Source organism: Podarcis gaigeae, assembly GCF_964106915.1.
Source record: "Podarcis gaigeae genome assembly, chromosome: 5".
Classification (NCBI taxonomy): Eukaryota; Metazoa; Chordata; class Lepidosauria; order Squamata; family Lacertidae; genus Podarcis; species Podarcis gaigeae.
Genome location: NC_139681.1, coordinates 15,787,864 through 15,815,778, shown reverse-complemented (window position 1 = coordinate 15,815,778; position 27,915 = coordinate 15,787,864). Strand labels below are relative to the sequence as shown.

Genomic DNA, 27,915 nt, shown 5'->3' with positions numbered 1-27,915 from the left:
GTGATGGTTGCCATTGCCCCTTCAGCAAACTTGGGTTTGCCACTGAATTCCTGTCAAGTGGCGTTAAGGCTTAAAACACAACATGGGTAGGTTAGAGGCAGGAGCTGAATCCACTTGCTTTTCCTGACCCTCTGAAACAGCCTTTCAATATCATCTTTCCGCTGGTGAGATGCCATGGGTTGAAGTAATTCTAGGAGGAAACATCTTTAAACTATGTTTTTTGGGGTGGAAGAATTATTTAGAGAGAGAAGGTTCAGACACTTTCAATGGCTTTGCGATTTTAGGCTGCTTTTACTCTTGGGAGGGCCTTGCAATAGGGTTGTTTAGATCCAATTTGTCAATGTGTGTGATTGGCACATGAGGATCCACACACTTCTGTTTTTTCACTCACCATTTCATTGCTTTGCTGCTTCTTGTCATCCATACCACTGGGTGGAGTTTGGTAGAAATATCCTGGTTATGTTTGGGATTTTTCTGTCCTCTCAATCATTCCTCCCCTAGTTATCGTACAAAATTTAAAAGCAGTTTGCTTGGCCTATTTTTTAAATTAAAAATATATTTGTTTTTGCAGAATTGTAATTTAACAGAATTGAGGCTAAGAATGGCTTTTGTTGTAAGGGTTTTAGAAATGGACTGACAGTGCAATCCTATGCAATGTTTACTCAGAAGTAAGCCCCACTGGGTTCTTACTCCCAGCTTCCAGAATCCAGACTGTCACTATTTTGTGAGTCTGATACAGCTGTATACCAACAAATTTAGGTTGCACAATTAAAGTGGATTTGGTGCTTTTGCACACACACACACACAAAAACCCCACATCCCCCAAAATTCACAGAATGTATGTGGTAAGAAAAGTGATGGGAATGTGCATTGGAAAATGTGGAATAAGTGGAATGATGGGCAATACCACACAATGTCTGTGCAAACAAATTGTAATGAAAACTCAACAAACAACAATGTCATATAATCTCCACACAGATTTTGTGCAAACAAAGCAGGATGACTGCTTAATAAATAGGTTGTCTGGAGAAGCACTTGAAACTCTGCAGCTAGTGCAGGCTGGTCCTTCCCTACCATGATGGGATAGAGAGTTGTTAGCATGACCTTTAGTTCCAAATGAAACCCTCCCCCCATTTATTTTTATTAATTTTCAAAATATTATGGAACCACGGAAACATGTAAACAATAACAAAAAAATCAATAATATCTCCAACTAAAAGTAGGGCATACAAAACCTAAACATATAAAATAATAACAATGATCTGTTCTGATAGTGGAGCAGGAGGTAAAGATAAATGATCAATTCCTCTTCATGCTCTATAGCTTAAAAAACTTTATTAGTGTGGTGGAGCACTCCACTCCTCAGGTTCAGGACTGAGTGGGTGGAAAAAGGTAAAGGGGCCCCTGACCATTAGGTCCAGTCGCAGATGACTCTGGGGTTGCGGCGCTCATCTCGCTTTACTGGCCAAGGGAGCTGGCGTACAGCTTCTGGGTCATGTGGCCAGCATGACTAAGCGGCTTCTGATGAACCAGAGCAGCACACAGAAACGCTGTTTACCTTCCTGCCGGAGCGGTACCTATTTATCTACTTGCACTTTGACATGCTTTCGAACTGCTAGGTTGGCAGGAGCAGGGACCAAACAACGGGAGCTCACCCCGTCGCAGGAATTCGAGCCGCCAACCTTCCGATCGGCAAGCCCTAGGCTCTGCGGTGGAAAACTCATTGCCAAACCCCCAAAGCTGACAATTACCAGATTGCATGAGAGTATTGGGGGGGGGGGGAATCGGGTTTGGGAGAATTTTAATTTTAGCAAGGTGCTAAGAATTCCCCCTTAGAACTCATTGGCATGCATATGCACACACCTATTAGAATGCTGCCATTTTCAGGGGGTGACATCTAAATGTGTCCATCTACTTGCACAGCAGGATTTCCCCTTCCTCTCTTCCACCTGCACCCTTAAATTGTGTGGGACCTTCCAGAGTAAATGGGGGTTTGAAGGTTGGAGGGGAGAGAAGAGGAAGGAGAAGTACTATTGTGTAAGTGGAATCCCATTCATGTAACGTTGGGTATCATCCAGAGAAGTCTGTTCTCCCCCTTTTTGGGCAGGTGGCTTTGTGGGCAGGACCTGGGCCTCCCTGGTAAACTGGCCTATCACAGGCCAGATCGTATTTCTGCCGCCAAATGGGCCAATGGCGGCAGGAGTTAGTGGGTGTTCCCCTGAGTGTGGGACCAACCAACCAATTGCGGCCCTTGGTGCCACACCCAGGGGAAGTTTAAATGCCTGGCTGGCAGGGTTTTTCTGCCTTTCTCTCACTGCGTCCGTTCTTCCAACCCTCGGATTAGGGATTTTCATGGATGGTTTGACCTTGCTATGGACAATGTCAGCCACCTAAATTTTCAGGGGCCGGGCAGGAATTTTTTCCACTTGATTAATTGGCACCACCACTTGGGTTTTCGCCTACCTCGTAGCAATCGTCACAACTTTGTAAGGCGGATAGGCATTGGGTAAGCCTAGTCTTGGTTGGAGGTGAGGTGGTAGCCTCTGCCTGCCCCTCCATGGGTAAGGGTATCCTGTTAGAAGGAATCCAGGAGGAGTGGCTCCTGTCCGATACTCAGACGCGGGCTAGGGCCATACTACTACTCCAATGGGGACCACTTGACGGATGCCCCGATTTGACGTAGGGTGTGTGCCCCCCCGCTGCTGCCATCTTCATCCTTAGAAACACTCCCAGCAGATGGGCAGGAGTGACATGTGCAGTTGCTTACCACACTGCCTATGTCCAAACCTCACATCTGTAACCAATAGAGTTGTGGCCTTTTTTGATTCTAAATCAATATCCTGTGTGGTGTCTAGTTATTTGCACCTTAGGGAACAGGGTGGTCATGGAGCCTCAATATGCAAATGAAAAGCTGATAGTTTATGGCTGTGTACATCCTCCATACATTTAAAGGACATCGTTTCCCCCCAAAGAATCCTTCTGTAGTTCATTAAGAGTGCTGGAAATTGTAGCTCTTTGAAGGATAATCTGTGGTTCCTAGGATGATTTGGTGTTTGTGCTTTAAATGTATGGTGCATGCAGCATTCTTTGTGGAGAAATGTCTCCATGAAAGAGTTGTTTCTCTCCAAATACTGGGCTTGAGGCACCTTTTCTCAGGCAATTACATTCTTCAAATACAAGCAGATACCCTCGCTCCAGCTTCTCCCAATGATAGCATCTCACATGAGTGTACATAGTTCTTTATTTTGTTATTTGCCTACAAACTGTACCCCAGAAAACCTGGTGAAATGAGGGAAGGAAACCAGATGGAAACTGCTCAGTTTGATAGGAGCAGGAGAGCCTGTTTGCTCTGTTGCTCTATTACTAGGTTTCATGTTCTCATTCCAGATTTTTTTTTTTCTTTTCCAAATGTTAGAGGCAGAGGAAGGGCAAAGTCTCTGGAAGGCCAGGATGATGGCATTTGTGCTGATGAATGTGGCAGATGGAATGAGCAATTTCTATTTTAAGATTGCAGGAAAAGCTTGGAGCTGATCCCCAGGGGCTGATAAAGGTCCAACAAGTGTCTAGACAGCTCATACCTCCCAAAAAAAGATAGGCATTTCTTCCTTTTCCCTGCTCCTCCACTTTGCAGGGGAGACACGGAGGACCAGGATGTTATGCTAGACTCACCATTAGCAACTATGCAGTTTTTAAAAAGTAGGGGTACACTGGGGGAAGGGGTTTGTTTTCATTGGGACCACAGCACACTGAGAGGGAAAGGTTAGCCCTATCCTCCCCATGTCACCTAGGTCCTGATGAAAGGACCCCAGTTGTTGCTATTAACTGCCAGCTGGCAGGAAGTGGAGTGCCTGGCTTTGGCCAATGGGGGATGAGTATATCCCATGCATTGAGAACACTGCCCCCCACTGTTGTGGTTGGGGAATTGCTGGAGCAATACAGTTCGGTAAAGGAAGACGGTTCTCATGTATGGCAATGCGGGGGAAGGAAAAGACTTGGGATATTTGCAGCAGGTCCTTTGGATATATCAGCCCCACACTCACTTCAGTTATTTGAGTGGAGGCTGTTGTTACCTATCCCAATTTGACGTACCCATTTAGGGTTGTAAGGTACTGTGCTCAAGCTTAGGCCGTTCTTTGCAGAGTAGTCCCTTTGTGTGCAACATGTCCTTTCTGCGTCGTTTCACGTTACTGGAGTTGCCCCTTGTGAGGGCTAGGTGTGAATGCCATGAGACGAGAGAGAGGATACACACCAAGCAGCTGTCATCTGAGTTATGGTCTCCCTATGTGGGGTTCGCATCAACGATGGGGTTGTGGCCATGGGCTGAAGGGATATAGGATGTGGCATAAGTGACTATATGGAACTGGCGGAGATGACTGGCAGAATCCGAGACCAAGGTGAAGAGTTGGTGGAAGAAGATTGGAGAAAATTTAAAGTTTATTTACAGAAACATTGTAAAATTCAGGAATGTTAGAAGGATGTTGGAATGAAGTAATGCGGTATTAGCAGAAATGATATAAAAGATTAGGTAAAAATTGATTCTTTAATTGTTGAAAGACGAGAATGTAAAATTATACTACATTAGGATAAACTATTAGGATAAAAACCAAGTTGGAAAGGATTTGCTGGAATATTTAATTGAACTAGAATACAAAAAAGGGAGGTGTGAGGAGGTCAGGGAAATAAGTAAATGAAAGATAAGACATGGAAAGAGGAAAATGTTTTTAATTGCTTTTACTTTTCTGTATTTTGTATTTTTTGCTTTTTTCTTCTCTTTTTTCTCATTTTTTCTTTCTCATTTTTGTAACTTTAATAAATATTATTATAAAAAAAAGGATGTGGCATAAGTGTGCCCCTTTCGTGTGCTGACCAAACCCCCTTTTCAGCTTTTCCATGATGGTAACTGTCATGCTGTTGGTATCCCTATTGATAGCCCAGGAGGGAACTTTCTCCTTCACTCTCTCTTCTCTGCTTTTCCCTTTTTAGATCCGTAAAAGAAGCAAAGCATGCCGTGGGGGATTATGGGAAAATGATGAACTGGTAACCATCAATGGGAAATCATGTGCTGGCCTCTCACATGCCAGCGCCATGCAGATCATCGACTCCTCAAATGGCATCCTCAACATTGTTGTCAAAAGGTAAATGATAACAGCTGTTGGCTCTTGGTGTCAGCTGAGCTCAGTGAAAAATGCAGCACCCTGTTAAGGTAGCACAAACTGATTTTGATTAAATGTTCAATGTAATTATATATGTGACTACATATACCTTCCCAGCTATGCCTGTCCCAGAATGCATGCGAGTGTCATATGAAAATGACTCCCCCCGCTAACAGTACAGGGACTCTTTTTCATTATATGTAGTCTGTTTTTTTTAAAACCTCAGAATGACTCATATTAGGCTTCTGGACATGTTGGACATTCAGAGTGTGACCAGGCTGGCCTGTTTAAAAGAAGATGTCAGACGTGTAAGAAAAGCTTTCCTGCACCGTATTCCAAGTGCCTGATGTCTCTTTTAAGCCACAGCTGTCTTGCCTTCTAATACAGCATTAGGACACTAGTGATCCTTGTGGCCTGAGCGGGTGTTGCATTGGCATGCTATTATTGCACATTCAGTAGCTGAGAGCCTGGTTTAAATTTGAAGCCAAGCTACATGGAATGCTGCATGGGTAAATTCTTGCTTGCTCAGCACTTAGTCTAAATAGGATCAGTGTAATAGCATCATGTATCCGAGTTCTCATTCTGAAGGCTTATGGTTACTTTACTTATATATTTTTTATAATTGCATTGGAGGGTAGATATCAAGAATATGTGAGCCAGGTAGGTAGGTAGGTAGGTAGGTAGGTAGGTAGGTAAATAAATAAATAAATACATACATACATACATACATACATACATACATGAAATATGAAAATGTGGGAAAATAAGATAGAAGCCCTTGTGGAGATTCTTAAGCAGTTAAAAAACAGAAAGCAAAAGGTTAGGTTAAACAGTTTTCATATTTCAGGAAAGTTAGCAGTGCTATACCCAAATAACCTGTACAGTGGTGCCTCGCAAGACGAAAAGAATCTGTTCTGCGAGTCTCTTCGTCTAGCGGTTTCTTCGTCTTGCGAAGCAAGCCCATTGACAGCTTAGTGGATTAGTGCTTTTAGCGGCTTTTAGCGGCTTATTGGCTAAGCAGATAAGCGGCTTAGCAGCTTAGAAAAAGGGGGGGGAACCCGCAGGAACTCGCAAGACATTTTCGTCTTGCGAAGCAAGCCCATAGGAAATTCGTTTTGCGAAGCACCTCCAAAACGGAAAACTCTTTCTTCTAGCGAGTTTTCCGTCTTGCGAGGCATTCGTCTTGCAGGGCACCACTATACCAAGACTGTTGCTATATATCAGGAGTAAGACGCGGACAGTGAGTGAGGAGAGAACCCCTGTGGGCTTGAGTCGTCTTCTTTGAATGCAGCTCCTTGTTGTTTTGCTGATAAACAGGCCACCATGGCTGCCCTCTGGAAGCATGGAGATAAGCTGTTCAACAACAACAACAACAACAAAAAGAAAAAAATCCGCTGAGCTAATGCAAACTCTTGAGTGAACCAGAGCAGCTCTTTAGATCCCAGCCACTCGGCTCAGTCAGCATGAGCCCCACTGGAAAAACTCATGGCTGTCAACTGAGCCTTAGTTTAAAGTTGTGTTCCTGGCAACAGTGCCTGCATCATCACTAGCAGTGCCAATGCAGCCTCTATGGCCTTTTGGCAGCCTTCTCTGGGCTGGAGTATGCTTGTGGACCCTCTATTAAGAAAGATGTCCAACGTGTAAAGAATTTTATTCTGACACAAGGTCAGCGTTAATTAAAGGATAAGTTGCACCCATGGGACACTGCCATGCATGCTCATTTGTATAAAAATTAAAGTAGTTAACAATTTTCTCATTTATCAATTGGATGCAGTTAGCAGCTTATTTTAGTGTGCCATAACAACGATAAAGCATAACACTGTAGGCTTAGGCAATTTCGACCATTTTCACATAAGGTGGCACTATTTATATTTATAATGCATTGATCTGATCCTAGATCATCTGGTACTTGCCCCTCCTGCTACTTGCATGTATCTCAGTGGTGAATGTCAGATTTTTGCACACACAAGAGGCCATGTTCAGTCCCCTGGCTCTCCCGTGAAAAGGACTGTGGATAGCAAGGCTGGGAAAGACCTCTGGTTGTTTGCCGAAGCAGATGTGACCCAGGATCAGATTTCCTGATTACTTTCTTAAAGCAGCAGTGGGGAAGGAGGGTGCTCTCATTTGGATTGAAATCACAGTGCTCAGAAAGGAGGCGTTGACACATTTTCCTGGGTGCTATCAGTGCCGCTTCTTAGGTCAAAACTGGAGGCCCTGGTTGCTGCTTTAAAGAGAGAGAAAATGTTGGGAAATCCAATTCTTCTCTCCCACGTCATATGTATTTCAGCCTTGAGACATTGGAGAGTACTGCAAATCAAAGGAAACTCTTAGCTAGTGTGACCAATGGCCTGACTCAGTATTATCTACCAGACCCCAAACTTGCATCCTAATTCCTTGAGAAATATGGACTTCTAACTTGAAAAGAATTTTCTCAAGAAATTAGGATTCACTATACAAACTTGATAAAGACTTTATCAAGTTGAGATGCGCTTTTAACCGGTTTTTCTGTCGGAGTATGTATATTGTGTGTTTACTGTTTGTATGGTGTTTTGTTAATGGAAGTATTCTATAAATCACGGGTATCCAACCCGTCGATCACGATCTACTGGTCGATCCCTGCGAGGTTTTGGTAGATCACAGTTGATCGCTGGCCCCCTTCCGGCCCCGGCCCCTCTCCCTGCACCAGTGTCTATTGCTGCAGAAGGGAAGTTGCACCCTCCCTCAGAAGAGCTGCAAAAAATTCCCTGCCCCCCTAAAAAACGGGGCATCTCCCCTCCCCCCAAAAAGGTGAACAACTTTGATCTGTACCCATAAAAAACGAGGGTAGATCACTGCCAGATTTTAATTTTGAAAGTAGATCGCAGTCTCTCGGGAGTTGTCCACCCCTGCTATAAATGTTGTGTAGTTGTAGTTTTTTGTTTTGTTTCTTTTCTGTGTGGGGACACTTATTATGCACTGTATCTAACCCAGTATAAAACAGCTTCATATTTCTCTTTCGTTAAGAACTAGCTATTCTCCAAGCATCCAAGGGCATTGTGCATTTTCTCTGTTTCCCATTCAACACCATTCTTGCAGGGTTAATTTTTCTTAAAAACTATTTTATAGAAGATTGATAAATATCAAAATCAACAAACAACTAAAATTATATCTCACTTTTCTGATCACTGAAGCTAACAAATGATGGATATTAGATATGCTGAGACCACACTCTAAATAATATGCACAGTTGCAATTGCTTAACCTAAAAAAGAGCTGAGTTAGAGGGAGTTAGAGCAACTCCCCTGTGATGATGAAGGGGTTAGAGCAACTCCCTTGTGAGGGAAGGTTACATCATTTGGGGTGTTTTAGTTTGGGGGGAAAGTGAGCAAGTGGGGAGATGATAGAGGGGTATAAAATTATGAATGGGGTAGTGAAAGTGGATAGAGAGATTCCTGCCCCCCACCCTTTCTCACCTTACTAGAACCAAATCCTGTGAAAAATTAATATGTGTGCATATAAATGCACATTTTTGGTATACTGTTTCGAGGGCTTTTGGGGGGCGTTTTTGGACAATCAAACAGTGTCAAAATTTTATGAAATATAGTGAAAATAAGATTATATTATTGAAAAATGCCATGCAAAAATGTGCAGATTAGGGAAAATTACTTACATGTGTACATGTGTTGTTCCAGATGATGAATTTTTATGAGGACTTTATTTACTGAATTTTTCCATGTATAAAACTAGATTTTTTTCCTTTAAAAATGATGCTAAAAAGTGGGAGTCATCTTATACATGGATAGTGCATAGGGTGGGCATTTGATTGGTTGCTGCTTCGGCTGTCAGTGGCTATTTGGCGTGTTATTGGTTTCTGCGTCAAGGGCTTGTGTTGATTGGCTGATGCTGCAGCAATTGGGCGGGCGATTGGCAGCTTCTGACAGTGAGGGGATAGATGAAAGGTGGATTTCACACCATGTGTGGGTGAGCGATTATCGGCAATCCCCTCTAAAAAAAGCTCAACAACCCTGAGCCATCTCCTCCCATTTTCTTAAATTTGAGTCCCCCAAAATAGGCGGGCACCTTATACATGGGGGCGTCTTATACACTGAAAAATACAGTATTTTTATTCGTTTGCAAACCATTGTGGGAAATTGAACTTAAGATTAGAAAAAGGAGAAACTGAGAGAAACTGAAACTAACAGATTCACCCAATACTATTAACAAGCCATATTTCATGTTGTTGTTGTTTAGTTGTTTAGTCGTGTCCGACTCTTTGTGACCCCATGGACCAGAGCACGCCAGGCACTCCTGTCTTCCATATTTCATACTAAGAGGTTAAACTTCTTCATGAGAGACCAATGGATGCATAACTAGATACCTTTCAGATTTTTGCTTAATTTGTATGAGTGGCCTTCTGACTGCAATATATAGGAGGTTGGGGATTCACTCTCTGTATCTTCATTAGCCATTGTGTGACACATTCGCATAATTTCCTAACCATAAATTGACTTTGGTTCTCAAGAAAGCTATATTGGAGATTCTGCACGAGATCCACATAACTGCATGAAATATTCATCTGCTGCTTTGTGTGTAACTGACCCAGAATCTCTTATTTTATTTTCTTCTTCTTTCCTACAGGGTGCTTAGTGGGAACCCATCTGTTGAGGGGCTCCTGCGTTCCCCTTCCCCCAGGCAGCTGCAAGTGCCCTCTCCAACTTCACCGCTCAGCCGGGCCTCCCAGTTGCGCAGTCCTGAACCGGCCATTCCCCCTGCTGCCCTGGAACCTGAGCAGCAGCCCCGACGGCAGCAGCCCCTGGAGAACATAACCTCACCCCCTGATAGCGAAGCGTACTATGCCGAGACCGACAGCGACGCTGACAACATTGCCCAGGAAAAGCACCGGAGAGCTCGCAAGAAGAGCCCCCGTTCTCCCCCAGGGGGACCAAACAATAAAGCGGGCGAGCCACAGGACGAAGTGTCCCTTTCCGAGCTGAGCAGGTATGACAGCACCCCCGAGGCAACAGCGCAAGCTGCAGAACGTGGAGAAAACCTCAGCGGCGTGGCCAAGAGGGAGATAGTGTGCCAGCCAGGAAGCCGCACCGACACCCCCTTCTCAGAGAGTGAAGCTATGCTACTGCAGCCGCCCTTACCTGAAGACAGAGAGCCTTCCCCAGAAGCCATGCTCCTCCCACATGCAACTAAGAACATTCGAGCAGAGAGGCACCTCATCCCCATGATAGGGCCTGTGGAGCACCCCGTCGATGAAGACCTGACCACCACCTATGCAGAGAAAGCCAAACAAGCCAGTAAGTGTTCCTGGCATACCTGCTTCCCTTTCCCCTCTCACCTCTTCCCTCCCCGCCCCTCTCCTTTTTGCAGATTTCAGCTTTTCTTCATGCGTAATTTGGATTTCCTTAGTGCAGAATTTTAAGGAGTACGCACAGCTCCAGTTATAATTCTGCATTGGTCGCTATTATCTTAATATTATCTTCTTTTGATAATTGTATTGGCTCAAGTTACAACTCAGGAAACCCGAGAGCTCTGTTAACTGCTTCTCCACCTGATGTGCAACAGACCCTCATCCTTGCTTTACTACATTTATGTCCACTCGACTTCTTCAGTCTGTGGGACTGGCATTGTTACAGCTGCCACATAATACCGTATTGGCCCAAATATAAGCCGCACCTGAATATAAGCCGCTCCCTTAAAATTCTGCAGGCACTCACACCCATTCTGTTTAACTGTATGTCTGTTTCAGCAAACTGTATGTCTGTTTTCAGCTGCACTTTAACTTTTCACAGTCAGAATTTGGGGGGAAAGTAAGTCTTATATTCAGGCCAGTACGGTACTTGTTCCACACTTGTAAGAAATCCATCTTTTATAGGTGGTGGCACCTATACTTGGGAACTCCTTGCTTATTGATATCAGGTTGGTGCTGATGTCAATTGTCTGGGCTATCCTATCCAGACATGCAGAATTTACATGCCGTATTTCATTTTAGCTATTGTTGATCTTAATCATATTTTGACTATTCCAATACTCGTTTATAACTGCTTTATAGCAATATTTTTTAATGTTTTACTTGATATTGTTCTAACCACTTAGAGGTGTGTTTTATACATTTTGCTAAATATATAAATGTTTGTGTATTCCTACACATAGAAAGGGACAACAGTATGAGAACTAGCTTTCAAAACTGCCTTTGTCAGGCACAAACAATGGTCAACCACATGTCCAAAAAAGCCTCGCCCAAAGTCTAGTTTACTGTTGAAAATTTAGATCTCTGAGTCTTCTTCAGAATCTTCCTGGGGGCTGCTGCTTTCGCTGCCAAATGATGTTATGGCCCTGCTTCTGGGATGACCTCCAAGTTGCGAGTGGTACTCCTCGTAGATTGCAGCTGGCCTGACTCATTTAGCTTGCTGCTCAATGATACAATGCCTTGGATTGGGTAAATGATGTCAGCAAAGGGGCTCTGGATCAGTGGTGATTTCTGCTCAGTAAGTGAGCCCAAGCAGTGACTCAGCAAGATGACAGCATTGACTTCTTCTGTTTGGGTGGGGCGTAATGAACTTAATGCAGTTCCCCTGATAAAACAATAAAAATCAAAGAAAATGTGATGATATGCATGCTTTACAATACAATTTTATATCAGGTTTAGGTTATATCTAGTCCAGAATCCACTTTGTTCAGATATAACACTAAACGATGGTTTGGCATTATGTGAATGATCCTCATGCTCACATGCTCCTCTTTCCTTCATCCTGTTGTGTAGCTGTGAGGTGGTGACCAGAAGCTTTCACTTCCAGTTTTTTTTAAATTCTATGTGGTTACCATTGTGTCCAAATCTAGGCAAACTGTGATTAGTCTCAACCTATGGTTTAGTACACAGGTAAGCAAAATATGGCCGAGGGGCTGGATCCGGCCCAATCACCTTCTAAATTCGGCCCACGGATGGTCCAGGAATCAGCGTGTTTTTACATGAGTAGAATGTGTGATTTTATTTAAAATGCATCTCTGGGTTATTTGTGGTGCATAGGAATTCATTCATTCCCCCCCCCCGCCAAAAAATAGTCTGCCCCCCCCCACAAGGTCTGAGGGACAGTGGACCGGCCCCCTGCTGAAAAAAGTTTGCTGACCTCTGGTTTAGTAGAACAATCCATCCCCACCCCCCAAAAAACACAGTGGTTTATGAATTTGACTTGTTTCTCTAAACAAGAGATAACCCTCAGTTATTAAAAAATGGAAGTAAAACCTTCTGATATTTTAATCACTGTGCCAGAGAAGGAGAAAATGAGAAGGAACCCAAGGTTCACCCATGTAACACTAGACCATAGTTTACTGTTATGTCCGAATCCAGTCAATGAGTTATATCAGTTAAATTGTCATCTGAGTGATCTCTGTACATGCACTGTTGATCATTGATGCTAGATTTCAGAAATGATACTGTTGTTTACCATATTTTTCCATGTATAAGACTAGGTTTCCCCCCTAAAAAATAGTCAAAAATTAGGGGGCGTCTTGTACATGGATAGTACTGAGTGTGGACTAGTGATTGGTTGTTGCCACAAAAATAGGGGGCGTCTTATAGATGGGGCATCTTATAGATGGGGAAACAGTTGGTTTTGAACTGTTACAGTTACATGCAGTTCACAGCAGCCTTTCTTGTGTTTTTCAATGTTTGGTTTACTGGTATACACAGCCTGCAATTCTAGTGTGTGGAGGCCTACCAAGTCTCCCTATTTGCAAGGCCATTTCTCCTAAACAATGCCCACCAGCTCACACCTGACATCATATGTGACATCAGGTGTACAGCAGGTAGATATGTAGCTGCGGACAGCAGGACTGGACCTCCCTCAAGCACACCAGCTGATTTACAAGCAGTTCAATTCTGTTTGGTTTGGATGTTTTGGAAAGGAAAATAACCAGCACTACCAAACCTTGTAGAAAGTAGGATTGAACCCTGTGTGCATCAGTTGAGTGGGACAGCCCAGCTGCCAATCACCTGACTTCACTTTAACACTTGTCAAAGTGGGGGAGATTTTATTTTATTTTATTAAGAATCAAATTTCAGAGTCAAGAGCTGAGTGATCTACATTGCAACCCTATGTATGTTTAGTCAGAAGTAAGTTCCGTGGGACTTACTAATAGGTAAGTCAGGCAAACCTAAATTGCCAGCCCAGGAGCTTTAGCCACCTCAGATGGAGTATTTTTCTCTTTTGAATAATGCACAGCCATGAGGCCAATGCTGAGCAAGGCACCGCATGCCCAGCTGTTCTCTGCTATTTGATAGTCCTAGCAGTGGGTGAGCAATGTCTTGCATCATGGCTTATTTTCATAGGCAGAGTCAGAAGGGTCCTAGGAAGGCCAGATTATTTCCTATGGAGCATTTCTGAGGGTACTATAACTAAAGTATTCTGTGTTGTGGGGCAATCCCAAGGCAGGTGGCGCTATGATTTCTTTAAAATTATTTTTGGTTGCTACAGTGAGGGCGGGACGCAGGTGGCGCTGTGGGTTAAACCACGGAGTCTAGGACTTGCCGATCAGAAAGTCGGTCATTCGAATCCCCGCGACGGGGTGAGCTCCCGTTGCTTGGTCCCTGCTCCTGCCAACCTAGCAGTTTGAAAGCATGTCAAAGTACAAGTAGATAAATAGGTACTGCTCTGGCAGGAAGGTAAACGGCATATCCGTGCGCTGCTCTGGTTCTCCAGAAGTGGCTTAGTTGTGCTGGCCACATGACCTGGAAACTGTATGCCGGCTCCTTCGGCCAATAAAGCGAGATTAGCGCCACAACCCCAGAGTCGTCCGCGACTGGACCTAATGGTCAGGGGTCCCTTTACCTTTACAGTGAGGGCAGCTCCTAATGTGACACACTTCCTCCTCCTAAACAATTAGCATTTGCATGTAGGAACAAGAATCTGAAATCAGTTACTTTTTTTCTTTAAAAAAATGCGTACACACACATTTTCACACACACCTTTCTTCCCTATGTGTACAACTCTGAGGAAGCCTCAGTCAATCTAGCCTTCCTAGGCTGTCTGTAAAGAAGAGGACCAGTGAACATACAACGCAATCTGCTTTTGTGCTACTAGTGATCGGGGAATTTTTGCAATTGAAGTGTGCCTGCATGTTTTTGGCACATGGGTTACACATATAATACTTATCTGTAGTTATACTTTGAAGAGCGCACCATTCATTCCCCACTCCTCCAATCCTGAGCTGTAATGCAGAAACAATCCCTCAGCAGGAGTAGGGAGAAAAAACACCCAACTACTGTTGATTCATTCCGGACTGAGGTTGAATCCTGGAAAAAAAAACTGTTTCTGGGGGGCAGGGTGTGGGGGACTCCTTGGTCCTGAACGGGGTAACTCTGCCCCTGAAACACCAGGTATGAAGGCTAGGAGTAATTCTGGACTCACAGCTGTCCATGAAAGCACAGGTCCAGGGTAGCTGTCTATCAGCTGCATCTGGTATGCCGGCTGAGACCATACCTCTCTGCACACTGTCTCACCAGAGTGGCACATGCCCTGGTTATCTCCTGTTTAGACTACAGCAACATGCACTAGGTGGGGCTACCTTTGAAGATGGCTCAAAAACTACAACTAATCCAGCTAGACTGATGACTGGGAGCGGCCCCCGGGAGCCTATAACACTGGTCCTAAAACATCTGCATTGGCTCCCAGTTTGTTTCCGAGCATCATTCAAAGTGTTGGTGCTGACCTTTAAATCCCTAAACAGCTCGGCCCTGTATACCTGAAGGAGCATCTCCATCCCCATTTTTCAGCCCAGACATAGAGATCCAGCTCTGAGGGCCTTCTGGTGGTTCCCTCATGGCAATGTGGTCACAGGGAACCACTCAGATGGCCTTCTCAGTAGTGGCATCTTCCCTGTGGAATGCCCTCCTATCAGATGTCAAGGAGATAAAGAACTACACAACTTTTAGAAGACATCCTGTTTTAGTGTCTGATACTTTTTTGATGGGAGTATACAATTATTATTATTATTATTATTATTTATTATTATTATTTATAGTAGGACACAGCTTAGGTGGACACACACTGTTTTCACTGTATTGTTCACACAGTACATTTGTTACTGTGGCTGATACTTCATGCACTCAATTATATGTAACACTCAGGCCTAGATGAGACAGTTTATTTATGATTTTTTTTCTTTAGTGACAGTCTGAATCATGAGAACTATATACAGTGGGAGGGTTGTTTCCCTCTTTGAAACATGAAGTACACTCTGAGTATTTGCTTTTCTTTCATGTTTGATGCCGTTAAATCAAATTGGGGGGGGTGAAGGTTATAGGGTCATATCTTCAGGGGGTTGGACTAGATGACCTTTGGATGTCTCTTCCAACTCTACAATTCTATGGTTCTATGATATTTGGGCAGGGGGAGCTAATCTTGATGTTTATTTTGCTCAAGGAGGCTTAGTTTGGTCAGAATCGAGTATAAACCTGCAGAGATAATGAAAAATACAATACTTTTGTTAATTGGGCCACCACAACCACTAGAGGGCCATGAAAATGGGCTTATTAGACTCATCTACCTATGTACTATCTGGAACCAAAGCGGCACATTGGTTGCCAGATATGATTCCCCACCCCCAGCTCTCCCACCCCACTAACATATCAAGCAACCCCACCCAGCCTTGTGGACAGCAGGATCTAGAAACAATCTAGATTAAAAGCAACGTGCTAAGGATGAGAATGAATAATTCTGGATTGGGAAAAACTCATTTTTTGTTCTACAGACTAGTCAGTGTATACAAAGTCTGTGTTTTGTATCCAGAGACCTATGGTACTTGTAGCCAGAGGAGACACTAAAGGAGCTTTATTGAAAAACAGTCTATAAATCAGCTATTGGCCTGCCCTCCTTCTGCATCTATCTTTTTCTCTCATCATTCTGGGTAATTCTTCTACAGTTTCTTCTTCCCACGCATGAAACTTTGGAGTCCTATTTCATTCCTCTCTTTCTTTTTAAAAATGTATTGTATATAAGTTACTGCCATTTTTGACTTTTTAAATATTGCTAACATTCTCTTTTTGTTCCCTCTTTTTGAATACTACTTAATAGTTTATTTGCTGGCTTGTCTACATTTCATCTTTGTTTAACCCTTTCTTCATTGACTACTTTTTTCTTTACTGGATTCAATTTAAGCTACAATACTACTTTTTGCTTTTAAATCCCTTCACTCTTCCCCATCTTTCTCTTTTGCCCTACATCCTTCTGCCAATATGTTCCTCTTTGCTAAACCTTGAGTACTTCCTCTGTTTGACATCACTCCACCTTGCTATCCCTTATCTCTAAAAATCCAGACCTCCTGACATTCAGCCATCTCCCCCCCTTGAAACAGGGCTTAGACCACATTCCCAAAGAATCTCACTCTTCTCCCTTCATTCTGCCTTCTGTGCCCCTTCCCCTCTCCTTATAGCGGTATCTTTTTTGATCTGTTCTATTTCATATACACACTGAATCGCAGGGGTGGCTAACCATTTTCAGGCAAGGGCCACATGGTAAATTGAGTGTGACCAAAGCAAAAATGTAGGTATGGCTGAAGTAGAAAATTGAAGCCCTTTTAATAACTTCCCCAGAATTCCCATTGCATATTTATTTTATTTCTTTGTTGTTTATTTAACTCCCTGCTTCCGTCCAAATCCTTCCCTTCATTTAATTGTCCCCCCCCAAAAAAAACCCCTATTTATCTCTATCTTTTCTTTCCATCAACGAACTCTTCACTTTATAAAACCCCAAATCATTTTATCTTCTTTCCATCCAAAGTGAATCCATCCCCTTCCTTAATCATCCTCTCCAATTAATTCTATTTGTACAACATCCAGTGATTGGCTATTCAGGCATAATGATAAACAGGTAATAATAAGCAGTCTGTTTACAGGGTTGCCAGCTTTTGATTTCAAAAATTCTGGGACCTGGCTGAAGCCAGGGTTGGGTCCAAGCAGTAGAGCTTAGAAGATTTGCTGGGTCCAAGAGAATAACAATAGCTTCCTATTTATTTTTTTGTAACATAGTTTATGTTCATTTTCATCTTTAAACTGTTTAAATGGTTGCGTCAAGATAGATCATTGTCTACATTAGACATATGACATGCAACAATTACGTAAAAATAAAACAACAAAAAACACTCAAATAAACATTTCTGAATATATAAACATAGTTGCATTGAAGTTTATATATATACCAAAATCATTACAATTATTACAGATATGAAACAATGTGTAGTAATTTTTATTGGTTAGATTGGTGACCATAAGTAAAAGTATTTTGTATCAATAATGACTTGAATTTATAGGGGGGGTGAGAGGAAAAATAAAATAAAATATGTATTTCCTACACTCGACTGTGCTGTAAACTCTGGGTACTGTTCCACCATATACCTCATTATTTGTGTAATCAATAAAGTCACACCGGACTGCATTCTTCTGCAGTTTTTAGCATGGCATTGAGGAGCTGAGCAGGGAAAGTGGGTGTGAGGGCAGTCTCTACTGCTGCTGTAGCTACTTCATCTTTCTTCTGATCATGCCTTCTGCTGCCATACCTTCTTGAGCTCTGCGGAACTTGTGGAGGGCAGCTATGGTGAAGCTGCACACACAGTACACGCAGGGGCCAGCAAACCTTTCCAGCAGGGGGCTGGTCCACTCAGACTTTCGGGGGGGGGCTGGACTGTCTTTTTTAAAAAAGAAAACATCTTCCAAGACAACAATGCCCATTTACACCACAAAGAACTTATAACCCACCTGCTCTCAGCAACCAGAAACATCATAACCAGACACTGGAGAGACCTGTCAGGAGTAAGCATGGACCAATGGTACCAAATAGTATGGGAAACAGCCCTACTAGAAAAATTAACTAATAAACTGAAACTGACACGGGGACAAACAGAAGAAGACGCCTTCACCCCGGTATGGCTCCCCTTTATCACATACACAGCCCAACAGGACAACGACAATAATCCACCAACAGCATACAAATCAATATGGCTAACCTGATCCAAAACACCCACCCACCTCACTCACACACGAAAACAAAGATCACCACAGCCAATCACAAGCAAACAATCACACCCTAAGCCAACCCCAACCTCTCTCACCACCAAAGGAACACAAGTGAACAACACAAGCAACGCTGACACCAAACTCTACATACATTAAACATAATAGAAACACCGCCACCCGACCCCACCCCCATCCATCCTCCCTCTCCCCACCCCCCTTTCTTTTTTCTTTCTGTTTTCTTCTCCCCCTAATGCCTCAACAAATGAAACGGATTTGTAAAAACGTTACATGGAAGAAGAAGAAGAAAGAAAAAAAAACGAGGCACTACACTTCTGTAAAACAAGAAAATCCTTAATAAAATATAAAAAAAAGAAAATGAACAAATTCCTATGCCCCACAAATAACCCAGAGATGCATTTTAAATAAAAGCACACATTCTACTCATATAAAAACATGCTGATTCCCAGACTAACCGTGGGCTGAATTTAGAAAGCGATTGAGCTGGATCCGGCCCCCGGGCCTTAGTTTGCCTAACCATGCAGTACAGCATGTCTCACGTGTCAGAAAGTGTGAAATGGTGTTCTCTGGTTCATCTCCCATTTACTTAGAAGACATCTGAAGGCAGCCCTGTTTAGGGAAGTTTTTAATGTTTGAAGTTTAGTGTTCTGTTGGGAGCAACCCAGAGTGGCTGGGGAAACCCAGCCAGATGGGCAGGGTATAAATAATAAAATTAGTAGTAGTAGTAGTAGTAGTAGTAGTAGTAGTAGTACAGTGGTACCTCGGGTTAAGTACTTAATTTGTTCCGGAGGTCCGTTCTTAACCTGAAACTGTTCTTAACCTGAAGCACCACTTTAGCTAATGAGGCCTGCTGCCGCCGCGCCGCCTGAGCAAGATTTCTGTTCTCATCCTGAAGCAAAGTTCTTAACTTGAAGCACTATTTCTGGGTTAGTGGAGTCTGTAACCTGAAGCGTATGTAACCTGAGGTACCACTGTAGTAGTAGTATACTTGGTGCCTCTGGACTAGAAATGGGCAAATATGTTGATTTCGGTTTCTCATCTTTCCCCTCTTAAGTTCAGTTCGCCACATCCATTTGAACCGCTGCTTATTTGAAGGAGCGTGTTCAAGCTGGCTTATCCCTGAGAAGCTACGTCCTGAATCAGTTGGGGGCACGGGAGGCCTTGCCCTTGTTGGATGGCACACCTGGGCCTTTTATGGGCAGGACATAGAATGTGCCCCATAACACATCTGCTGTTTTTGAACAGGCTGGGGGATGCTTTAGAGTCCAAAGGACCTTCGTGGTAGCTTCTTCTTGTTGTTTTTAAACACACACACACACACACACACACACACACACACACACTCTACACCTTGCACATATAAAGGACATGCAGCTGCTCTTATTCTCTAACCTCTTATATTTGGCTCTCTGTGTTCACTGTGACAACTGCCGTGGAAAAATTGTTTTGCCTGCCAAAGTTCACTCAACTTTGGCTATATTGAGAATGTGTTCTTGCTATACTGCATCAGTTACTCTTTATGGATCATATGTAAGGATATGAACAGGGTCAAAATGAATAGGGCGTGATCTAGCCAACTTTAAGCACATTGAAATCCCATAGATTTTTATTGAAATGATGTAAGTGCATGTGATTAACTCTGCAGCTGAAATGCATGAGACAACCAAGTTCTTAGCTTTGTTGGATCATGCACATAGTGTTTCGTAGGAGTTAAAAATTCAGCAAAGCACAGGACATCATCTGTTCTGTAAAACATTTCAATCTTTTTCACTTCAAATTCAAATATCTCACCAATAGAATATGGGTTAAAACTTGATAACGCTCATCATATTCTACAGGCTCAATATGTTTTTCACTCCTGTGTCTACATACACTGATTCACATACTGCTATACATACTTCATGAAAACATACAGATCACTCTCTTTCAGCCTTTATCAGAGAACCTTTGCCTTTATCAAATACCTGTCGATCTGCTATTGCAGTGAATTTCCGTTGGTATGGACAGACTTTCACAATTCGTCCTGTACTATAAATAGTCCAGCCTTTGGAGTTGTTTGCTTTGAGGTTGTACTGCAATGTTGCTTAATCTCTGGCTGATGTAAAAAGTGGTTCATATGACTATGTCATTCTGTAAAGGTTATTTGTTCTTTATTTTCAATGGGGAGTGAGATTGAGCTGCAGAGAACTTAGTTACATGGTTAAATAAACTGCTGCTTGCATGGACCTCCCCTTCTCAGGCATTGGCGCGGTCTAGATCTTATACTAGGACAAGGGGTTTCTACGAACTCCAGTAACATACTGGAAAGTATTGGAGATATTAGGCAGTCCAAAACCATCCCACAGTGCTGCTCCACTTGCTTTCATATAAAACTGGAAGGGAAATGAGGCCATGATGTGCTCCTGATTTACATTGCAGTGAATTTCAGGTGTGCTTTATAAAATCAAAGCTGCTTGTTTTGAGTAGCTGTGTTAAATGGCGGCCCTGATATATATATATAATAATAATAATAATAATAATAATAATAATAATAATAATAATAATAATTTTTTATTTATACCCCGCCCTCCCCAGCCAAGGCCGGGCTCAGAGCGGCTTACAAGCAATAATAAAAACAAGATGAATGATTACAACTTAAAAACAAAAATAAAATACAACATTAAAATAATGGAACATTAAAATATTAAAATGTAGCCTCATCGCAGGAGAAGGAAAAGAAAGAAAGAGGAGGAAAAAAGAGAGAGAGAGAGAGAGAGAGAGAGAGGGAGGGAATCAAATTGGCTCCAAGCCAAAGGCCAGGCGGAACAACTCTGTCTTACAGGCCCTGCGGAAAGAAATCAGATCCTGCAGGGCCCTGGTCTCATGAGGCAGAGTGTTCCACCAGGCCGGAGCCAGAGTTGAAAAGGCCCTGGCTCTGGTTGAAGCCAATCTAACTTCTTTAGGGCCTGGGACCACTAGGGTGTTATTATTTATGGACCTTGAGGCTCTCTGTGGGGCATACCAGGAGAGGCAGTCCCGTAGGTACGAGGGTCCTAGGCCGTGAAGGGCTTTAAAGGTCAAAAGCAGCACCTTAAATCTGACCCTGTACTCCACCGGGAGCCAGTGCAGCTTGAAAAGCACTGGGTGAATATGCTCCCATGGCAGAGACCCCGTGAGGAGCCTCGCTGCAGCATTCTGTACCCGCTGGAGTTTCTGGGACAGCTTCAAGGGCAGCCCCGCATAGAGTGAATTACAGTAGTCAAGCCTGGAGATGACCGTCGCATGGATCACTGTGGCCAGGTCGGGGCGGGAAAGGTAAGGGACCAACTGCTTGATGCGGCGAAGGTGGAAAAATGTCGCCTTGGCTGTTGCTGTAACTTGCGCCTCCATGGAAAGGGAGGCATCAAGGATTACACCCAAACTCTTAACGGAAGGCAATGGCACTAATTGGGCCCCCGCAAGAGAAGGGAGTTGGTCCCTCATCCCCATGCCATCCCGACCTAGCCATAGGACCTCTGTCTTCAAAGGATTTAGTTTCAATCGGCTCCCACGAAACCATCCAGTCACAGCTTCCAAGCATCTGGTCAGTGTGTTCGGGGCCGAGTCAGTGTGGCCATCCATCAGCAGATAGAGCTGAGTGTCATCAGTATATTGGTGACAGCCCAGCCCATAGCTCCGGATAATCTGGGCAAGGGGGCGCATAAAGATGTTAAAAAGCATCGGGGAGAGAATTGCGCCCTGCGGCACTCCACACACCAAGGAGTGGCGCAACGACATTTCCCTCCCTAATGCCACCCTCTGTCCCCGACCAGAGATAAAAGAGCACAACCAGTTACGGGCTATGCCCTGTATCCCTACGTCTGCAAGGCGGTGGTCCAGAAGATCATGATCGACCATGTCAAAGGCTGCTGACAAATCTAAAAGAATCAGCAGTCCTGACCCGCCTCGATCCAGTTGTCTACGGAGATCATCTGTTAGGGCAGCCAGAGCAGTCTCCGTCCCAAAACCAGGACGGAAACTGGACTGAAATGGATCTAATGCCGATGTTTCCTCCAGAAACCTACCAAGCTGTTCAGCAACCGCTCTCTCAATTACCTTACCCAGGTATGGAAGATTTGAAACTGGGCGGTAATTGGATAGGTCTAAGGGATCTAATGAAGTTTTTTTTAAGAGTGGACACACCACTGCTTCCTTCAGTTCCCCTGGGAATGTCCCCGTGTCAAGGGACAAATTGATAATTTCAACCAGGGGGGTCCGCACAACATCTGAACACTCCCTAATCAGCCAAGACGGGCACGGATCAAGGAGGCAGGTGGTGGGCCTACCAACTTGGAGGAATCTATCCACATCAGTAGGGAGTATCCGATCAAAATGGTCCAACACTGGACCTGAAGTCAGTCGAGGGGCCTCCAGTTCAGTCACTGTATCTAAATTGGCAGGGAGGTCACGGCGGAGCAACAGGACTTTCTCCGCAAAAAAACTCGCGAATGCCTCACAGCTGTGGGTCAAATTTGTGCTTAAATTTGGTTGTCCTCCTAAGGACGTTATTGACCTAATTATTTTAAAAAGTTGTGCCGGGTGAGAGCTAGCGGATGCAATGGAAGCTGCAAAGTAAGATTTCTTAGCAGCTTTCATAGCCATCTCATAGGCTTTCATAAGCGTCCTATAAGATGTTCTTGAGGCTCCGTCACGAGTCCGTCGCCATACTCACTCTAGCCGTCTGAGATCCCGCTTCATTTTCCGGAGCTCCTCAGTAAACCAAGGGGCCCGGTTTCGACGGGGTCGCAGAGGGCGCTTAGGCACGATCTCATCAATGGCTGCCAAGAGCCGGTTATTCCAGTCCTCAACAAGGTCATATAATGAGTCGCCAGGAGGAGCAGGGTTCCGCAAGGCTTGTCGGAATCTATCAGGATCCATCAGTTTTCGCGGACGAGCCCAAACGGGTTCGCCACCCGAGCTGGGGAGGAGCGGGAAGTCTATCTTGGCTTTCAGAGCATAGTGATCAGACCATGGCACTTCCACAGCAGGGAGCATGATCACATCTATGCCAGCCCCAAAGATCAGATCCAACGTGTGGCCTGCTTGATGAGTGGGGCCCAAAACAACCTGGGAGAGCCCTAGTGTTGCCATGGAAGTCACTAGGTCCAGAGCCTGTGAGGAGGGAGCGGCATCGGCATGGACGTTGAAGTCTCCCAAAACCAGTAGGTTTGGGAACTCCAAGGCCCAGCCCGCCACCACCTCCAGCAGGTCTGACAGGGTGGCTGCAGGTGTGCTGGGTGGTCGGTACACCAGCCAGACAGCCAAGCTCTCCTTGGTGCCCCACACGAGACCAACACATTCAATGCCGGAGATCGCCGGTGATGGCAGAGCTCTGAAAGAGCAATCCTCCCGGAATAACAACGCTACTCCTCATATATAGCCAATATGACAGCATGTGTCACTTTGACAGTAGTCAGAAATACATATGAAGAATTTGGTGCTTTTGGGAGGCAGTGTATGTCCAGCCAATATCACACAGTAATGCATGCAGAAATTTTTGTGACAAACAGTGCAGTAGACACCCTTCCACCTTCTCCTCCTGCAAAGTTCATGATGGGAAATAGTGGAGGAACTACCTGGTCCAGAGAGAGGAAAACACCTATTACGCCCTTTCCTTATCCTGATCTCACAATGGATCCTTGCATTGTTCCAGCAGTACATTGTAGCAGGAAGAGGTGGGGCTATATATATTTTACCTTTGCTGATAAATTTCAGTCTTATAATTCTCCCATCAGGTGGGTTCTTCCTTGGTGATTCCACGTTACCAATTCAAATTTATCTCTCCTTAAAAATCTCACGCTCAGCTACAGCTGTTAGAACAGGGAGCATGTTGATAATTGTGTAACATCTGGAAAGTGAAGCACCACTAAGGGCTCATCCATGCTTACTTTTTTGCCACTTATCTAGGCACAGATCCGGGCTTTCCACGTCCAGGTCCAAGCAGGGGTGTGTGTGTGGTTTATCTTTCTTCTCCCCCTGGCATGCTTTCCCTGGGGAAAGCCATGTTTTACCACTGATCAGAGCAAGTTTTTCCATGGATTGTCATTTGCTCCAATTCAGAAGCAGATTGTGGGTTTTCCTGGGGCAGACTGGGACATTCTTCTTAGCAGTTTAGGAATAGCCTGGGATCCCACATTCCGTTGTGGCCACCTCCTGATGTTTTAAAACAAAGGAAACATAACTCCAAGATGGGAAACAATCCTCTTTTAACTCCAGTAGGTCAGTTGCCCAGAGTCCAACTAGGATATGAAGGCAGTCATGTTTGTTTGTTTTATTCACATGTCTGCTCCATTTATGACTAATTATTTAGACATGGTTTCAGGCCAGAGTCAGTCTTGGTTGCTCTGAGGGATGTTACCTATTGTGAGAGGGACAAGCAGACTGTGGCCTTGCTTCTCTTGCTTGATCTCCCCATGGCTTTCTGTACCATTGACCATGGCATCCTTCTGATCTGTAGAATGGGCATTGGGAAAACTGACTTCAGTTTTCTGTTCCTACCTGGATGGAATTGCATTCTACAGAAAAGAGCAGGTTCGCAGCTCGCGGATGCTGCTGGATTCAACAGTGTCAGTGGAGGCTCATGTGGCCTCAGTGGCTCGGAGTGCCTTTTTCCAGCTCTGGCTGGTTTGCCAGCTACAATTTAGGTCCAAGGTACCCCAGGGATCACCTGAACCCTTATATCCCAGCTCAGTCACTGAGATCAGCATCTCTGGTTGTTCCCCGAGTTGATGAGGCTTATTTGGAAACAACTAGAAACCAAATCTTTAATGATCAGCCCAGTCCTTTGCCAAAAGAGATTCAACAAGCTTCAGCCGTTTCAACTTTTGAACGCCTGCTGAAAACTTTTCTGTTCTGCCGGGCCTATGCAGGCATCCTTCCGCAGTGGTCCTTCCGCAGAAATCTACACCGATGTTATCCTTTGCAAATGACTGTATCAGAAAAATGCCATTTGTGAAGCATGCCTGAGTATCAGGAAAGATGACTGTGTTTTTGGATTTAGTGCCTTCATGCTCAGTGACTCAAAGAGTCCCCTCTCCGGAGCGCAAGTGTGGAAACATTTGTGGCAAGGGACATGTCCTATTTTAAACCCCATCTATGGGAGGAGGATGGGAAGTGGAGCAAGTGTTTGACAGTTGACAATGTCCATCACACTGTTTAGTGATGATGCCTGGGGGGTAAAAATAGAGAGAGTTACCTCATGGCTTTCAGCAGCAATGTCGAGGAGACAAAAGAGAGGCTTTAAAAGGCTAGTGGAGCTGCAGGCAAAGGGCCTGGGCTCTTTTAAGGTTTTGGTTCTGCTCCAGAAGGGAGCTGTTCTGCTTCTCTCTCTGTTTATGGAGAGCTGTGAGTTCAGGGTGTGTGACATGCCCTTCACTCCGGGACTAGATGTTGCTTTCAAGAGCTTGGACCAACCATATGCAGGTACCAGTTTATTTTGCATGCCAAACTTTTGCAAGCCTCCTCACAGGCAGAAGCTCCACTTGGCATAAGGGGCTTTGCTTTTAGATGGTTTGTATTGCTGTGGAAGGAAGCTGTAGGTGAAAGGTAGCTGAATTTTTTGGACAGCAGGAAGTGGAATGAGGAGAACCAGCTGGAAGGGGCTTTAAACATCGTGTCAGTTGTGCAGTGACTAGTTGCCTGATGTGATCACTAAATTATAATGGCCGTAAAGAAGGTAAAACAGTGCCGATGAAAATAATTGGTGGTTGATTCAGGACAAGGAAAAGGAAGCATGCCTTCAAAAAAGATGCACAGTGATTTTATGGAATTTGCTCCCGCAAAATATTGGGGTGGCCCCTTGGGGAGGCTTGCTCTAGAGGGTGACTAGAGAGAGTGACTCATGGGGGAGAGAAAACTCATTGGCTATTAGTCATGATGGCTACTGGGGATCTCCACATGCAGAGGTGAGGAGGGCAGACAGTGCTGCCTCCATCCCTGAGCTACTTGGAAACAGCTACCTTTGGAAAAAGGATGCTGAACTAGATGGATCCTTGGTCTGATCTTACATGATGATTAAACACAGAAGATTTCAGGTTTATTGGAATTTCAGCTATTGTTTCCATTGTACTTTGTACATTCGGTGATTTTTTATGAGGTGTATAGAGCCCTGTTGGTATCTTCAGCACCTTCTGTTCCCACAGTTTGTCTGTCACTCGTCTTGACCTTCAGTGTGCCCAACAGTGGAATGGATAACATTCCAGAACAGCCTGTATCTCAGTGGTTGTGCCTTTAGAATGGATGGAGCAGCAAAGGGAGGAGAAGGAGGAAAAAAATGAGAGGAGGCTGAAGCAGGAAGTGCTGCTTTTTCTCTTAGGGCATTTTAAACATGATATTAAAAATGTGTTTGAGACTCCTTCCTATTTATTTTTTTAATGTCTCCTATGAATACTGTTCATGCATGATGAGGGAGAGACAAGAAACGGAATGTACACACCGACTACACTGGAGTTAATTTTCATTAAGAATCGTTTTACAGGCAATTTAAGTCTCACACGTGAAAATGTTTCACTATGGTTATCTTGGACCATTGATTAAACGTCAAGAAAAATCCATCGGAAAAATATTTCCCCCCCTTTTTTTAAAAAAATGTTTTCCATCAAGTTACCTCCTCAGATTCCAGAAACTCTTCAGCAGAGAAATGGAGATGGATGATAGCCTTGACTGCAACTGACAAGGCATCATTTTCTTCTTTAAGGTGATGAAATGTGTTTGGAATCGTGTATCCGCTCATGGCTCCCATCATGTGCTCTCTCCTTGCAGCACGCCCTTGGCTTGTTGTCTTCTGACCTTTCTCCCCTCCGCCCCACTCATCCCCACTAAAATTCTCTCTGTTACAAACACACATACTATGCTTCTCTGTGCTGGAGTAGAGGACACTTGTGCTCGAGCAGCACATCCAACAAAATGAGGTGGCAGAAAAATACCGTTTCAGATATCTGCAAATGGAAGATCATATTTTTACATGCTGCTTTACATTTATTTATTTATTTATTTATTTGAATTTATATACCGCTTGATTGTAGGAGGGAAAGAGTCAAAGTGGTTTACATTCTAATAGAAAACTAGCACAGCGCAGGAAGGGGGCTACTTGAGCAAAAATCATAGAACTGTAGAGTCGAAAGGGACCTTTCACTTTGGTCTGCCAGGGGAGGAGGTGTTTCCTCTTCCTGGAAGCTATTTGTGGGGGATCATCTCAAAAGTCGCCCACCTGGAGCCTGACATGGTACACCCTACTCAACTCTGCATGCGTAGACCCAGCCTCAGTCCTATGAAACCTGTCTTGGACTACCACAGGCAGTGGGAAATTGTGACCTTGATTTTTGTCCAAATCTCAGGTCCAAACTGGAAGAGCCAATGTCAGAAGTTTATTATTTTCCCCTATCCAGCCAGCTCTGATATCCCCACATTACCTGAATGCCTGGCACAGTACTGGTAATAGTTAGCAGGAGGGGCAAGAACATTCCTCATGATGATAGGTAACTCTTAAGAACATAAGAAGAGGTTGCTGAATCAGGCCAGCGGGCCATCTAGGTCTGCATCCTGCTCTCACAGTGGCCAGCTAGATGCCTGTGAGAAGTCCGCAAGCAGGTCCTGAGTGTAAGAGCACTTTCCCCTCCTGCAGTTTCCAGCAACTGATATACAGAAGGATACGGTCTCCGGCTGTGGAGGCAAAGCATAACCATCATGGTAGTAGCTGTTGATAACCTTCTCCACAAATTTGTCTAATCC

The 27,915-nt window shown here is 44.1% G+C and overlaps 1 protein-coding gene across 2 annotated transcripts in view; it reads left to right on the top strand.

Moving 5' to 3' along the window:
- SYNPO2L (synaptopodin 2 like) overlaps positions 1-27,915 on the top strand; it is a 45,134-nt gene that overhangs the window by 9,880 nt on the left and 7,339 nt on the right. For both annotated transcript variants that reach the window (XM_083738278.1, XM_083738279.1), the window contains exons 3-4: positions 4,984-5,135; positions 9,771-10,438. In XM_083738278.1, the coding sequence (XP_083594404.1) occupies positions 4,984-5,135; positions 9,771-10,438 (820 nt within the window). The remainder of the gene's footprint in view (positions 1-4,983; positions 5,136-9,770; positions 10,439-27,915) is intronic.